The sequence below is a fragment of the Aspergillus terreus genome, genomic scaffold (genome assembly GCF_000149615.1).
Source record: "Aspergillus terreus NIH2624 scaffold_6 genomic scaffold, whole genome shotgun sequence".
Taxonomy (NCBI): Eukaryota; Fungi; Ascomycota; class Eurotiomycetes; order Eurotiales; family Aspergillaceae; genus Aspergillus; species Aspergillus terreus.
In genome coordinates, this window is record NT_165929.1 from 1,838,782 (window position 1) to 1,850,944 (window position 12,163).

General features: G+C 55.4%; 6 protein-coding genes across 6 annotated transcripts; 4 read left to right on the forward strand and 2 right to left on the reverse strand.

Annotated features, from left to right (window-relative positions):
• Positions 1 to 443: 443 nt before the first annotated feature.
• On the reverse strand, positions 444 to 1,869 carry ATEG_04900 (lactate 2-monooxygenase; the record flags this gene model as incomplete). Its single annotated transcript, XM_001214078.1, has 4 exons — positions 444 to 781; positions 841 to 1,489; positions 1,559 to 1,580; positions 1,661 to 1,869. 4 exons carry the CDS (start codon positions 1,867 to 1,869, stop codon positions 444 to 446), a joined length of 1,218 nt encoding a protein of 405 aa, XP_001214078.1.
• Positions 1,870 to 2,904: 1,035 nt separating this feature from the next.
• ATEG_04901 (uncharacterized protein) lies at positions 2,905 to 6,078 on the forward strand (the record flags this gene model as incomplete). Its single annotated transcript, XM_001214079.1, has 8 exons — positions 2,905 to 2,988; positions 3,040 to 3,077; positions 3,186 to 3,209; positions 3,261 to 3,427; positions 3,560 to 3,764; positions 3,816 to 3,991; positions 4,413 to 5,677; positions 5,737 to 6,078. The coding sequence occupies 8 exons, from the start codon at positions 2,905 to 2,907 to the stop codon at positions 6,076 to 6,078; spliced, it is 2,301 nt and encodes a 766-aa protein (XP_001214079.1).
• A 345-nt stretch (positions 6,079 to 6,423) lies between these two features.
• ATEG_04902 (presequence translocated-associated motor subunit PAM17) lies at positions 6,424 to 7,224 on the forward strand (the record flags this gene model as incomplete). The annotated part of the gene is made up of 2 exons (XM_001214080.1): positions 6,424 to 6,990; positions 7,048 to 7,224. 2 exons carry the CDS (start codon positions 6,424 to 6,426, stop codon positions 7,222 to 7,224), a joined length of 744 nt encoding a protein of 247 aa, XP_001214080.1.
• Positions 7,225 to 7,543: 319 nt separating this feature from the next.
• ATEG_04903 (enoyl-CoA hydratase/isomerase family protein) lies at positions 7,544 to 8,442 on the reverse strand (the record flags this gene model as incomplete). The annotated part of the gene is made up of 2 exons (XM_001214081.1): positions 7,544 to 8,051; positions 8,120 to 8,442. 2 exons carry the CDS (start codon positions 8,440 to 8,442, stop codon positions 7,544 to 7,546), a joined length of 831 nt encoding a protein of 276 aa, XP_001214081.1.
• Positions 8,443 to 9,682: 1,240 nt separating this feature from the next.
• ATEG_04904 (uncharacterized protein) lies at positions 9,683 to 10,978 on the forward strand (the record flags this gene model as incomplete). The annotated part of the gene is made up of 1 exon (XM_001214082.1): positions 9,683 to 10,978. The coding sequence occupies one exon, from the start codon at positions 9,683 to 9,685 to the stop codon at positions 10,976 to 10,978; it is 1,296 nt and encodes a 431-aa protein (XP_001214082.1).
• Positions 10,979 to 11,498: 520 nt separating this feature from the next.
• Positions 11,499 to 12,065, forward strand: ATEG_04905 (uncharacterized protein; the record flags this gene model as incomplete). The annotated part of the gene is made up of 4 exons (XM_001214083.1): positions 11,499 to 11,612; positions 11,677 to 11,759; positions 11,815 to 11,883; positions 11,960 to 12,065. 4 exons carry the CDS (start codon positions 11,499 to 11,501, stop codon positions 12,063 to 12,065), a joined length of 372 nt encoding a protein of 123 aa, XP_001214083.1.
• Positions 12,066 to 12,163: the final 98 nt, after the last annotated feature.

Sequence of the window (12,163 nt, forward strand, 5' to 3'; positions counted from 1 at the left end):
AAGATCCGATGGCCGTGTATCAACGACGTGACATGCGTCCTCCATAGGCAACGAGTGCATCTGTGGGTAGGTTCCTGTGACTGGTCTTGACACATCTGCTGTTACATTTCTCCGCTCCAAGGGAGGCGCTTCTAACATGCATGTATGTTGTGCACTGTATACAACTCGTTGTACGCCTTAAAGTGAAGTAGTTGCCTGTGGCTGCACTCCATTGAAATTTCCCTTACCCCAATACCTATGTTTCGCCGTGCTTTTCAACCCTTCTCTTCTTCCCACCGCACAACTTTATACTTAAGCGGAAAGACGCACGAGATCGTTCTAGATGGAACTCCTGATGGTACAACCCAGTCATCTGTCAGTCCCGTTGCACGGAGACTGGTTCATGATATCTATTTGGCAAATTTAGCTCCTCAAAGCTCCCTCATGAGCCAATTCCGGGGGTATCACCACATGCTCTTCAAGTCCCCAGGATACTGGATTCTTCGCATACAATCGCGGCGGCAATCAGCAAGCGTCTCCATCCCGGCCAATCCCATACTCTGCCACAGATCCGCAAGGAAGCCCTCAATCACCGATTTGGCACCCCGCTTACCATCGATAGCAAGGCCATACATGATAGGCCTTGCGACCATAACGGCCTTCGCCCCAAGACACAGTGCCTTCATGATATCCGCCCCAGTTCTTATCCCGGAATCAAACATGACCGTCATCTTGTCACCCACCGCATCCACAATTTCTGGAAGCGCATCCAACGACGCTATAGCACCATCAACCTGTCGACCTACAAGGCCCCAATCAGCACATGTCAAGCCAAAGGGATGGGAGAAGATCATCACAAACCTCCGTGATTCGAAACAACCAACCCCTCACACCCTGTCTCCAGCGCTCTCTTAGCGTCGTCTACATGCTGGATCCCTTTCAACACAATCGGACCCTTCCAATGCTTCCTCAAGAAGTCCACCTCTTCCCACGTATGCGGCTTTTCGTTCAACTCTGCAACCCAAGCATTTGAAGCACCAAGAATATCCTCTTCTATCTTTCCACCTCCCCTCTCATACTTGGCCCTAAACACCGGATCCGTAAAACCCACCTCATTGCCAATCCCCTGATAAAATGGAAAGTACCCCTGATCAAGATCGGTAGGCCGCCATCCCAATGTCCAGGTGTCCAGGGACACCACCAAAACCGTAAACCCATTCTCTTCGGCTCGTTTGAGCAACGAGCGCAGGATATCCTTGTCGTGGACCCAATACAGCTGAAACCATCGATGGCCGGATCTATTTGCTGCAGCAACCTCCTCAATCGAGCTGCTGCTTGCGGTGCTTAGGGTATAGGGCACCTCCAGTTCTGCGCAGACCTCGGCGATGCCAGTTTCTCTGTCATCGTGGAAGAGGCCTTGCACGCCTACTGGTCCAACGATGAGAGGGGATTTGTGTACTTGACCAAAGAGATTGACCGAGATGCTTTGGTGGTCCATCTGGAAGTCATTCTGTCTTAGTTCTTACCCTTGAAGCAAAGTGCCTGCGCGGTAATGGAGTAGAAGAGAGGGCAAACGGACCGGCCTCATAACCCTTGGGACTCTACAACACCCAGATTAGACGTTCGATCCGCTGAATCCCCGTTCCCGCGCTCGTCCACTTTACTGGATTGGAGGACTCACATCTTCCACTGGCGGAATGCTAGCCGGTTGGCATCCATTGTTGCTTTCTCCCCTGCCCCGGTGGCAACATAGCTGTACGCACGAGGACCGAGGACTTCCCGGGCATGCTGTTCGAGGAGTGTTGGGTTCGTGGTGACGGCGGGCAAATTGCCCAGCGCACCGTCGCGGTAGATCTTCGTCTGGTAGCTGCCGAAGTTAATCGGAGGCATTGCGGAAGATGAAGTCGACGAAGTGGCCGGTACACAGGAGTATTTTCGAAAGGAAAAACTATAATCTTAGGAGAAGAAATGGCTGACTTGGACGTTTGCTTGCTGGGCAGTACGACAGCTCCCTCAGGGCCTGGTGCTTTAATATAGGTTCGGCCCAGACTCTTGCTCAAGGGAATATCGTCTGTGGCTGCGGCGGTTGTACCAAAGCAGCTAGAGACTTCATTTCTACAACTCAAATGACCGGGATTAACAAGAAGCCTACACAGGAAACAGGATCTCTGATGTAGATCGGAGAGTATTCTAGGCTTTTTATTTATTTTTTACGGCCTAATTATCCGGGTACCTAGTATTGCCTGGGGTGGCGGAGCTGTGTGTTCGGCATGTCCGATGCTTCTACTACTATGGGGAAACCGGTCTGTAAGCAACCATCCATATAAGGAACCGCACGACGTAGGCGACCAAATATCCAAGGTATAACTAGCTTAATGACCTAGGCTATTCATCAATTACACCACGTGTCAACAGATGATTTTATTCAGGACCACAGATACTGAGTCCGCATAGACAGTGGCACACCAAAATAACTTCTGCTTCTTCTTGCTCGGTCCAGTCCTCATACTGTGTCCAGTCCCCCTTTAAAGCTTGGTTCTGTGTCATTACCCTAGAGGCGTGTGCAGCAGCTCTGGGTGTTTCATATTTAGTTCACTACTATAATATTTGTGCGCAAAACGTGGATTGAATGCCTGGAGGGCCCATAGTGAAGTAAAGCGGCACTGGATCACCTGACGAGCTTAGGGCAGCGGGGATCAGCTGCCGGGCTTCCGGGCAACTACAACAGTCCATCTTACAAACATCTTCCTTTCTCTATCGCTTTCTATCGCTCTGGACGTTGAGTTTGCTTCCTAGTGCCCTATTCTTCCATATTCATAGACTATCCCTCCGCAGCCCGCTTATCCTCACATCCGCATTCTTAGATCCGGTGCTATCAGCTTCGTTGTCTTGCCTTAGCGCTTCTAGACTCGAGAGGCCTCCATCATGACTGTCGCCCACTCCCTTGTCAGAAAGCACCCTCTACAGCGGCTTCCTAGTCCGTCCAGGGGTTTCTCTGCTCTCGTCCATGTAAGGGTTCTTATCTTTGTTGATGTCATATCTCGGCTGATGATTCCGCAGCTACTAGGTCTCTCCAGCTTCATCTGGTCCTTCAAATAGTAAGTGTCAGCTATTGACAGCTCGGGCTCATGTCGATGATCAATATGCAAATCTGAGTCATGGCATATCCGGTCTTGTCTGATCTGGGCGATGGCTGACCTTACTAGCATGCATGAGAACCCCAACCGAGCGTAAGCCCTTAATTCCCGCTGTCCACCTCATTTATTGATGGATATCTACAGGAACGAAGCCTATGGCTGGCATTTCCAGTACCTGACGGTCATCGGACTGTCCCTGTCCACCGTCACCTTTGCAGTCGGTCTGCTTGCTGATGTGACCTTGTCGAGCCGACTTTTTCTCCTCAAGAACCTTCTGTCGATCTGTAGCGTGCCGATGGAGGTTCTAATCAGTGTGCTTTATTGGGGCCTTCGCGCGGTGAGTCCTTGGAATTCGACTCTGAAGTAGCATGTCACTCATCTGTACAGATTGATGAACGCTTGGTGGTCCCCGATTGGGCCGTGATTCCTCTAAACGCCGGTAGGTCATCGCACGGATGCATTCCACTGCTCTTTCTCACATCTGGCAGACATCAGCTTCCATGCGGTCCCGTCCATTGTCCTCCTGATCGACCTGCTGCTCCTCTCCCCTCCATGGACCATCACCGTTCTGCCCGCGCTGGCGCTGTCGAGCTCCATCGCGTTCGGCTACTGGTTCTGGATTGAATTGTGTTTCGCGCACAATGGATGGTATGTTTGCATCGATCATCCATGTTCACTTCCTCCGTGCTAACCGCCCAGGTACCCGTATCCGATCTTTGAACAGGTTCCTTTTGAAGGCCGCGTGGGCCTGTTCGTGCTGAGCGCCGTGGTGATGGCTCTGAGTACGGCGACGCTGAAGGCGCTCTATGGCCGCGTGAATGGATATGGGACCCCGGCCCCCGCACAGTCCCGTCCGGGGGCCATCAAGCAGAACGGTCTGTTGTAACGGCGGGTCCGGTAGCTGTTTGTCAGGATAGAAGGAGACTCGGTTGGAGCAGTAGACAACCGCATAGCATAGAGTGATTAGATGCGTGATGGTCAGGACGATAGAATAGAAGTCAAGCAACCACAAGTGAACCATGGTTACTCCGCTTAGATGCCAACCTCGGGATCCCCGCAGTATATAGCCGACTTCCTAGAGACTTGGCCCGACTAAGTACATATCAAGTACGTGCATTGGCCAGTATCCAAGTGGTAGATCAACTTACTGTATTGTCTGAAGTTCGTTTGCATCCACAGCCAAGATGGAGTACCGCCCCGAAAAAGACTATGACCTACCCTGCATCGACCTGGTATCCTTGATATTCGGCACGCACCTCGTCCTCTCCGTCCAATTTCCCTACTAATACCCTACAGACTCCCCTCTATCCCACACAACCGAATCCACCGTACTGCACGCCGAAGCCGCCGACCCCTCGAACCGCATCACCAAAGCCGAAGCACGCACCTTCACCAAGCGCTTCGCGCACATCTTCCGCACAGAGTTCGGCATCGGCCGCAACGGCCGTGGCCAGGATGCCGTGCTCTGCATCTCGTCCAATCAAGTCCTCCTACCAACAGTGTACTACGGCATCATCGCAGCGGGCGGCGTCTTCGCCGCGGCCTCGACCGCCCTGACAGCCATGGAGCTAGTCCGCCAAATCCGGCAGTCCAAGAGCCGCGTGCTGGTGACCTGCGCCGAGAACCACGCCAAAACCCTGCAAGCCGCGCAGCAATGCGCCATTCCCGCCAGCCGGATCCTCGTCCTCGAGAGCATGTCCCACAAACGCGCGCTACGCAGCGCCGCACACCCCGCGCAGAACCACCTCGACCGCGCCGCCGAGCTGGACTGGGAGCGCCTCACCGACCAGCCCACCCTCGAGTCCACCCTCATCTGCCTGCTGTACTCGAGCGGCACGACCGGCCCGCCCAAGGGCGTGATGCTGACGCACATGAACCTGGTGTCGGAGGCGGTGCTGGCGCAGCGCGTGCTGCGCGACTCGCGCGCCGGCCGGCCGGGCCTCACCGTGCCGTACTGCACCGTCGGTCATCTGCCGACGGCGCACATCGCCGGCGTGCTGGGGTACTTTGTCACGCCGGCGGTGGCCGGCGGCGCCGTGTACTGGATGCCGCGGTTTGACATCGACCGGTTCATCGAGTACTGCCGCGCGTACCGCGTGACGTATCTGGCGACGGCGCCGCCGGTGTATCTGGCCATTGCGGAGAGCGCGCGGGTGACGGACCACTTCCGCACGCTGGTGCGCGCCGAGTCGGGCGCCGCGCCGCTGAGCATCGAGGTGCAGCGGCGCGCCGAGAAGAAGCTCGGCTGTGCGATCAGCCAGCGCTGGGGGCTGACGGAGACCACGGGCAGCGTGACCACCATGCCGTGGGGGGTCGAGGACCGCACGGGGAGTATCAGTCCGCTGCTGCCGAATGTGCGGCTGCGCATTGTGGATGGCGAGGGGAGGGATGTGCCGCAGGGCGCGGAGGGGGAGCTGATTGTCAAGGGGCCCATGGTCACGCCTGGGTATTTTGAGAATGCAGAGGCTACGGCGGCGGCGTTTACGGAGGATGGGTGGTTTCGCACGGGGGATATTGGGCTGTGGCGGGATGGGAAGATCTACATGGTGGATCGGAAGAAGGTGAGCTAGCTCGGTACCTAGTAGTATGGCTTTGTGGATGAGGGCTGATTGATCTGCAGGAACTGATCAAGTACAAGGGCTTGCAGGTGTCGCCGGTGGAGGTCGAGGCGTTCCTGCTCACCCATGAGGCCGTCGCGGATGTTGCGGTCATTGGTGTTGCGGACCCGGCTGCTCCAGGGAATGAGCTTCCCCGGGCGTATGTGGTGTGTGAAGACGGGCGACAGGTGACAGAGGATGAATTGAAAGAGTACGTCAAGGCGAATATGGCGCGGCATAAGCAGCTGCGCGGCGGCGTGGTGTTTGTGAAGGAGATTCCAAAGAGCACGTCGGGCAAGATTCTTCGACGACAGTTGCGGGACCAGGCGAAGGCTGAAGCTGAAGCTGTGCGGGCGAGGTTATAGATAGACCCGTATAGACAGATATAGAGCTCTAGCATGGTACGTATAAAGATGCATTTATAGTTGTGTTTGGGATACGTCTGGATATATAGATGCACGGTGTATTGAGAGTACCACCATCAGCCACTCGTTTTGAACAATTCCTCTTCACGAGTGCATCCATATTCAAATTATTCCCTTCACTTAGAATATGAATATCTAAATGAATCCGAATGAATGAGAGATCTATATAGTTGGGGGAAGATGACCTCATGGCCCACTGCTTACATAACCGCTCGTGTCTTCTCCGACTTCAGCCAAATCCGTCGTCCTCCAACAACAACCTCTTCACATCACACACCCTCCACGATGCACGCGAATCTCGTCACTGCCCCGGTGCGGGCGACTCTTCTGTCCGGCCGCGTTTCCCTCGCCCCGTTCGTCCACCCCGCCAGTTCCACAGGCTTGTACCAGTCGGTCTCGTGCAAGTCCGCTCGCCCAGCCAGCACAGTAGCGACACAACTCCAGCGCCTCTCCGCCCGGCCTACTCCTCGTTCCAGCACTCCTTTCCTCATCCCCTACACCACGTCCCTTCGCGCAAACTCCACCGATGCCTCGGCCTCGGCCTCGGCCGCCACCCGCAACGAGGCCGCCAAGCTGGACTGGAACTCCTTCTTCAAGCTGCGGGCCTCCCGTCGACGGTACTCGCTCGCGTCGTCGGTCATCAGCTCGATGGCCAGCACCGTGGTCGGCGTGCAGGTGCTCTCCAACCAGGATCTGGAGCACTTCGGCGCCCAGGTGATGGGGCTGGATCCGTTTGTGGTGCTGGGCATGGCGACGGCTGCCTGCGGTGCCGTGGGCTGGCTGGTCGGGCCGTTTGTCGGGAATGCCGTCTGGGGGTTGGTGTATCGGCGCTACAAGCCTTCGGTGGTGATTGTAAGTGCTTCAGCTGATGAATTTGGATGGCAATGAGCTAATGAGGAACCCCTGCAGAAAGAGAAAGAGTTCTACGACCGCATCAAGCGCTTCCGCGTCGACCCCTCGTCCAACTCGATCGCCAACCCCGTCCCAGACTACTACGGAGAGAAGATCGGCAGTGTGCAGGGTTATCGCCAGTGGCTGAAGGACCAGCGCGCGTACAACCGCAAGAGACGCCATTTCATCCTGTAATGAGTGCATTGTTGGCTAGTTTATGTCCTGCGACCGGCTGCTTCGGCTCTTTCTTATGTTCGGTCTGGTTTGTAAAGTACTCAAGTTTTAGCGATACGTCCCGTCAATATAAGTGGTCGTGACATCCGTCTTTACATTGCACTGAACAGAGTATGTAGACTACAACTTCGACTTCTTCGCCGCCGGCGCCTTTTGCTCAATGCTCGCCTCATACCACCAGGGATAATTCGCGGGGCCGTTTTCTTCCAGCGTAGCCTTGAAATTAGGCTGGCGTTTTTCGAAAAACGCCGTAACACCCTCCTTCTGGTCCCTGCAACCGTCAGCACAACCCCTCCCCCAAGGAATAGAACATAACATACCCCGCCCCAAACATATGGCAGATAATGCTCGACTCGAGCAGATGCGCCTCTTCCGGCGATGCAGGCCCACGCCACATCAGCGCCCGGTTCAGCGTCGACGCCATGGGGCTGACATTCTGCGCGATCTCGGTGGCCAACTCTAGCGCGCGCGGCAGCACCGCGGCCGGGTCGGCCAGCGACTCGGCGAACAGCCCGTCGAAATGCGGCGAGGTTGGCGGGAACACGGCGCCCGTTGAGACGAGGTACATGGCGCGCGAGAAGCCGATCAGCCGCGGGAGAAAGTACGACGAGCACGACTCCATGGTGATGCCGCGGCGGCCGAAGACGAAGCCGTACTTGGACGCGTCGTGCGCGATGCGCACCGCCGCCGGCAGCACCATGGTCATGCCGACGCCGACGGCCGAGCCCTGCATCGCGGCGATGGTGGGTTTGCGGCATTTGTGGATGGCGAGGGCGACGCGGCCGCCACTGGAGGAGTCAGTTAGTCTCTGTTCTACCACTGTGACGGTGTCATTTGGGGAAGTGAAGGGACGAACCTATCGCGGTGGTCGACGGTGCGCTCTTTGGCACCCCCGCTGAACCCGATCTCGAGGTCGGCGCCGGCGCAGAACGTATGGCCGGCCCCGGTCAGCACGATGGCCTTGACGCGCTCGTCGACGTCGCACAGGCCAAAGACTCGCTCGAGCTCCTCGGCCATCTGCTGCGTGAAGGCGTTGCGCTTGTCGGGCCGGTTCAGGGTGACCACCACGACGGGAGTGGCGGTTGCAGCGCCTGTGGGAGAGTGCGAGACCTTGACATGGCCGAGAGGGAGGGTTTCGTAGGAGGAGGGGACCTCGATGGGGGGTGGAGAGAAGTACATCGTGGATTGAGTATATAAATGTATGGAGTAGTAGGAGCAATGGACGGAGTGTATGTCAATCCATTGAATTGTTACCCAGTATCCAAGTCCAGTGTTATAAAGCCGTCTGCAACTCCACGGTTCGATCGGTTGTCGGTCTGTATGTTGATGATATACAGTCAACCGATGCCTCGGTCTAGCCGGCTACACAGGGAGTCTGGGCGTGGATTACCCCGCAAGCGGATCGTCATCTACTAGGGTTGAAGGATGATGATAATATCAGAAACCTGTCTGGATACACCGATGGATGTTACGGTACCTAGAGCTGCCTCTTGAAATCTCAGAATTTCGTAGATACCTATCATGTGCTCAAGCCCATTCCCATTCCAGTACAGCGGGACTCCAGCAGTATGGCCCTCAACAAGGGTGGACACTACCGATTATGCTAACCCCTGATTGACGGAATTCTGTATGGGTGGACTGGCTTGATATGCATGCAGCTTGTGGCTTAATCGGACTCATCACAGGAAGCTGGTCCTGATGTGGTAGATGCCCATCCTCGGGCTATAGTCCGTATTCGCAACATCGTACACCAGAAAGACGTGAGCTGGGTACTCTTCTTGATTAGTAGCCTTGTTGGAGGTGTAGAGTCATCTAAATAGCGTAACAAGTGTTGGTCTTGCATTATCTGTAAAGTGATAGGATCATACCCCCAGAGGCTCTCCAAGCCTGTTCCCAGGTCTGAGGGGGGTTTCTTCGCCCAATGCACATCTATATTCGTTAATATGATTCGGTACGTTCCAGTGTGCTGTACTCTCGTAGCCATGCCATGTATGAACAACAGCAGGTTATACAGTACCTTACCTACTTAGACAGGGAATTCAATTGAGATTCCATGATTATTCACTATCAATCCATCAGCCACAATGGGGTTCCACTATCGATAGAATCAACAAACCATAGACGAGCATATAAAAAGATACGACAAGCGATTGGCTGTGGGGCGTGATGGCTGCAAGGGAGTGGGCCCTCTGGTCCCTGAATGGCTTCAGCTCAGTACACAACCCAATCAACAGCTCCAAAGATAGTCAAGCCCTAGACATAGACCCACCTCTGCTCCACTCTCGTGCTTAATCTATTTATTGCCCCCTTTATCGTCCGTGCCTTTCTCCATCATCGCGTTGATTCTGCTCCATCTCCATCTCACCATCTTCGACCGTCTCACTCCCTCTACAATCTCCTCCACTATGCCACTATCCCAATGCCGCTCCTCAACCGCAAACAGAGGCTGTCGCTAGTCTCGTTCGCCTGCATTTATTTCCTGCTTCTTCTCTACTGCAGCTTCAACTCCGCGCGCGATCCCGGCTCCGCCTTTTTCCAACCCCGAGCGGGCTACCAACCGGTGCATAGTCCCACGCGAATCAAGGAATCTCTGGGATACCTTTCCTCTTACAATGCAACCGCGGCGGACCTCGAACTAGATCCCCACGCCACCACCACGCAGAATGCCTCCCTCTGTGTCGGCGTCGTCACCGTCCGGCGGCCCCTCATCCAGACCCTCGACATGACCGTGGGATCGGTGCTGGAGGGCCTCACCCCCGACCAGCGGTCCTCACTCGCGCTCCATGTCCTCTTCGCAGTCACCCACCCGGCCGACCATCCGCTCTACCAACATCCCTGGGTGGCCAACGTCGTCAACCGCACGCTGACGTACGGCTGGCTGGACGATGCCCCGCTGACCTCCCTCCGGCGGCTGGAGATGTCGCGCAACTACAAGAAGAAGTCGCTGATCGACTACCGACTGGCGCTGCAGTCCTGTTACGACTACACGGATGCCCCGTGGATCATGATGCTGGAGGACGACGTCTTGGCGCAGGGTGCCTGGTACAACCACACCATGCGAAGCATACAGAATATCGAGGCGTGGAAAGAGCAGGGCCGCATCCAGGACTGGCTCTATCTCCGTCTGTTCTACACGGAGAAGTTCCTGGGCTGGAACTCCGAATTCTGGCCCGTCTACCTCGGCTGGAGCGTGGCCATTGTGCTGGCGGCCGGTCTGACGGGCATCTGCTGTCGACGGCGAGTGCGCCCGCTGCAGGAGGTCCTGTCGAACCGGTTCCTGGCGATTGTGTGCCTGCTCTGCGTCCCACTCCTCATCGGCTTGTACTTCCTCGCCGGCCGGGTGACGATGCGCCCCATGCAACCGGGCATCCATCTCATGAACAAACACGGCTGCTGCTCGCAGGCCATGGTGTTCCCGCGGGAAAAGATCCCGATCGTCGCGAATGAGATGATGATCGTCCAGGACTGGAAGAAGGTCAAGGCGGCGGACTCGGTTATTGAGATGGTCGGCAATGAATATGGGTTCGATCGGCTGGCTATCTCGCCGCCGCTGATGCAGCATATCGGCGCGGCTACGTATAAGGAGGACAAAAAGAAGTGGAACATGGATTACTCCCTTGGCGGCGCGCACGGGGTGTGGAGTATGGAGTTTGAAAAGGCGTACGAACAGGCCCGGTTTGGGGCCGGCATTCCGGATGCCCTGTGGCTGGATTGATGACGTTACGATGTGCATATAACGATCACGAACATACATGTACATTTCTTCACGTATAAATATAGCGGTCTATGGGATATATACAGGTCGGGAGCCACCACATTGGATTAATCTCTTCTAGAAGCCATCTTCCATCACATCACTGCCATTGTACGCCGGGCGATATTAAGCTATAACACTTCCCTGGTTGTTCTATCATCCTCCAATGAGGGATAGTATCCCAAAGGTTAAGAGTAATGACACAAGTCAGCATAACCTGTCGACAGTGCTCGCCGTTGCAAGGGATGGCATGGAACGGCATGGAATGAAAGCAACGGCCGCTGTCTCGAACCAGGGGTTGTAAAGTAGGGGCCTCGCTCTGGCATGCCAGCACTCAAGAGCAAAACATTGCCTCCTGACAGTCCCACGCGGTGAAAGACTTAACCTTTAACCTCCGATTGACTTGCAGCGATCATCTTTGCATCTTCCTTTCCTGCCAGTCAGATCCGTCTCAACTGAACCTACCCATATCCAACAAGCAATGCGTCGTGCTCTCCTGACAGCAGTCAGCCTAACCCTGTTCTCCCTTGCTGCGCTCGCAGAGATCGTCCCATACGAAGAAACCCTGACGCACCGCGAGAACTCCATCGCCTCTGTACGTGGGCTATTGCCCTCCCTGCGCTGAGACCAGAGAATATAAGCTAACCTGCGCACAATAGGTCCGATTAGACATCAACTTTTTAGGCCTGGGGCCGCTGCAGGCCTCGTACCCGACTTTCGGCGAATGCGTTTTCGTCTCTACGTGCGTACCCTACCTAATCCCTCGCGACGACCGACCTACTGACGTGCATATACAGGCCCCCGGCGGAAAAGTATGTTCGAATCGACTCAGTCGGTCCTGTCGACCCGGAGTGTGTGATGTATAGGTATGTGCGATGCCGTGCAGGGATACCGGGGATACCGTGCAGGGGGAGTATACACAGCTAACATGGCAACATGTAGCGGCGCGGAATGCGATGGCGAAAGCTCGGGGCCCCTCGGGCAGACTGTCATACTACCGAGGAAGTTGTCTTTTTTTCCGCAGAGTTTTGAGTGTGGCAGGAGGTGAGATGGCGGAGGTGATGGGGTATCGTGGATGTTTAGATGATTATACATTGTACAAATAAAAGAATTGTGTTTGATGCGAGGACGATACTCCGTGTCTAT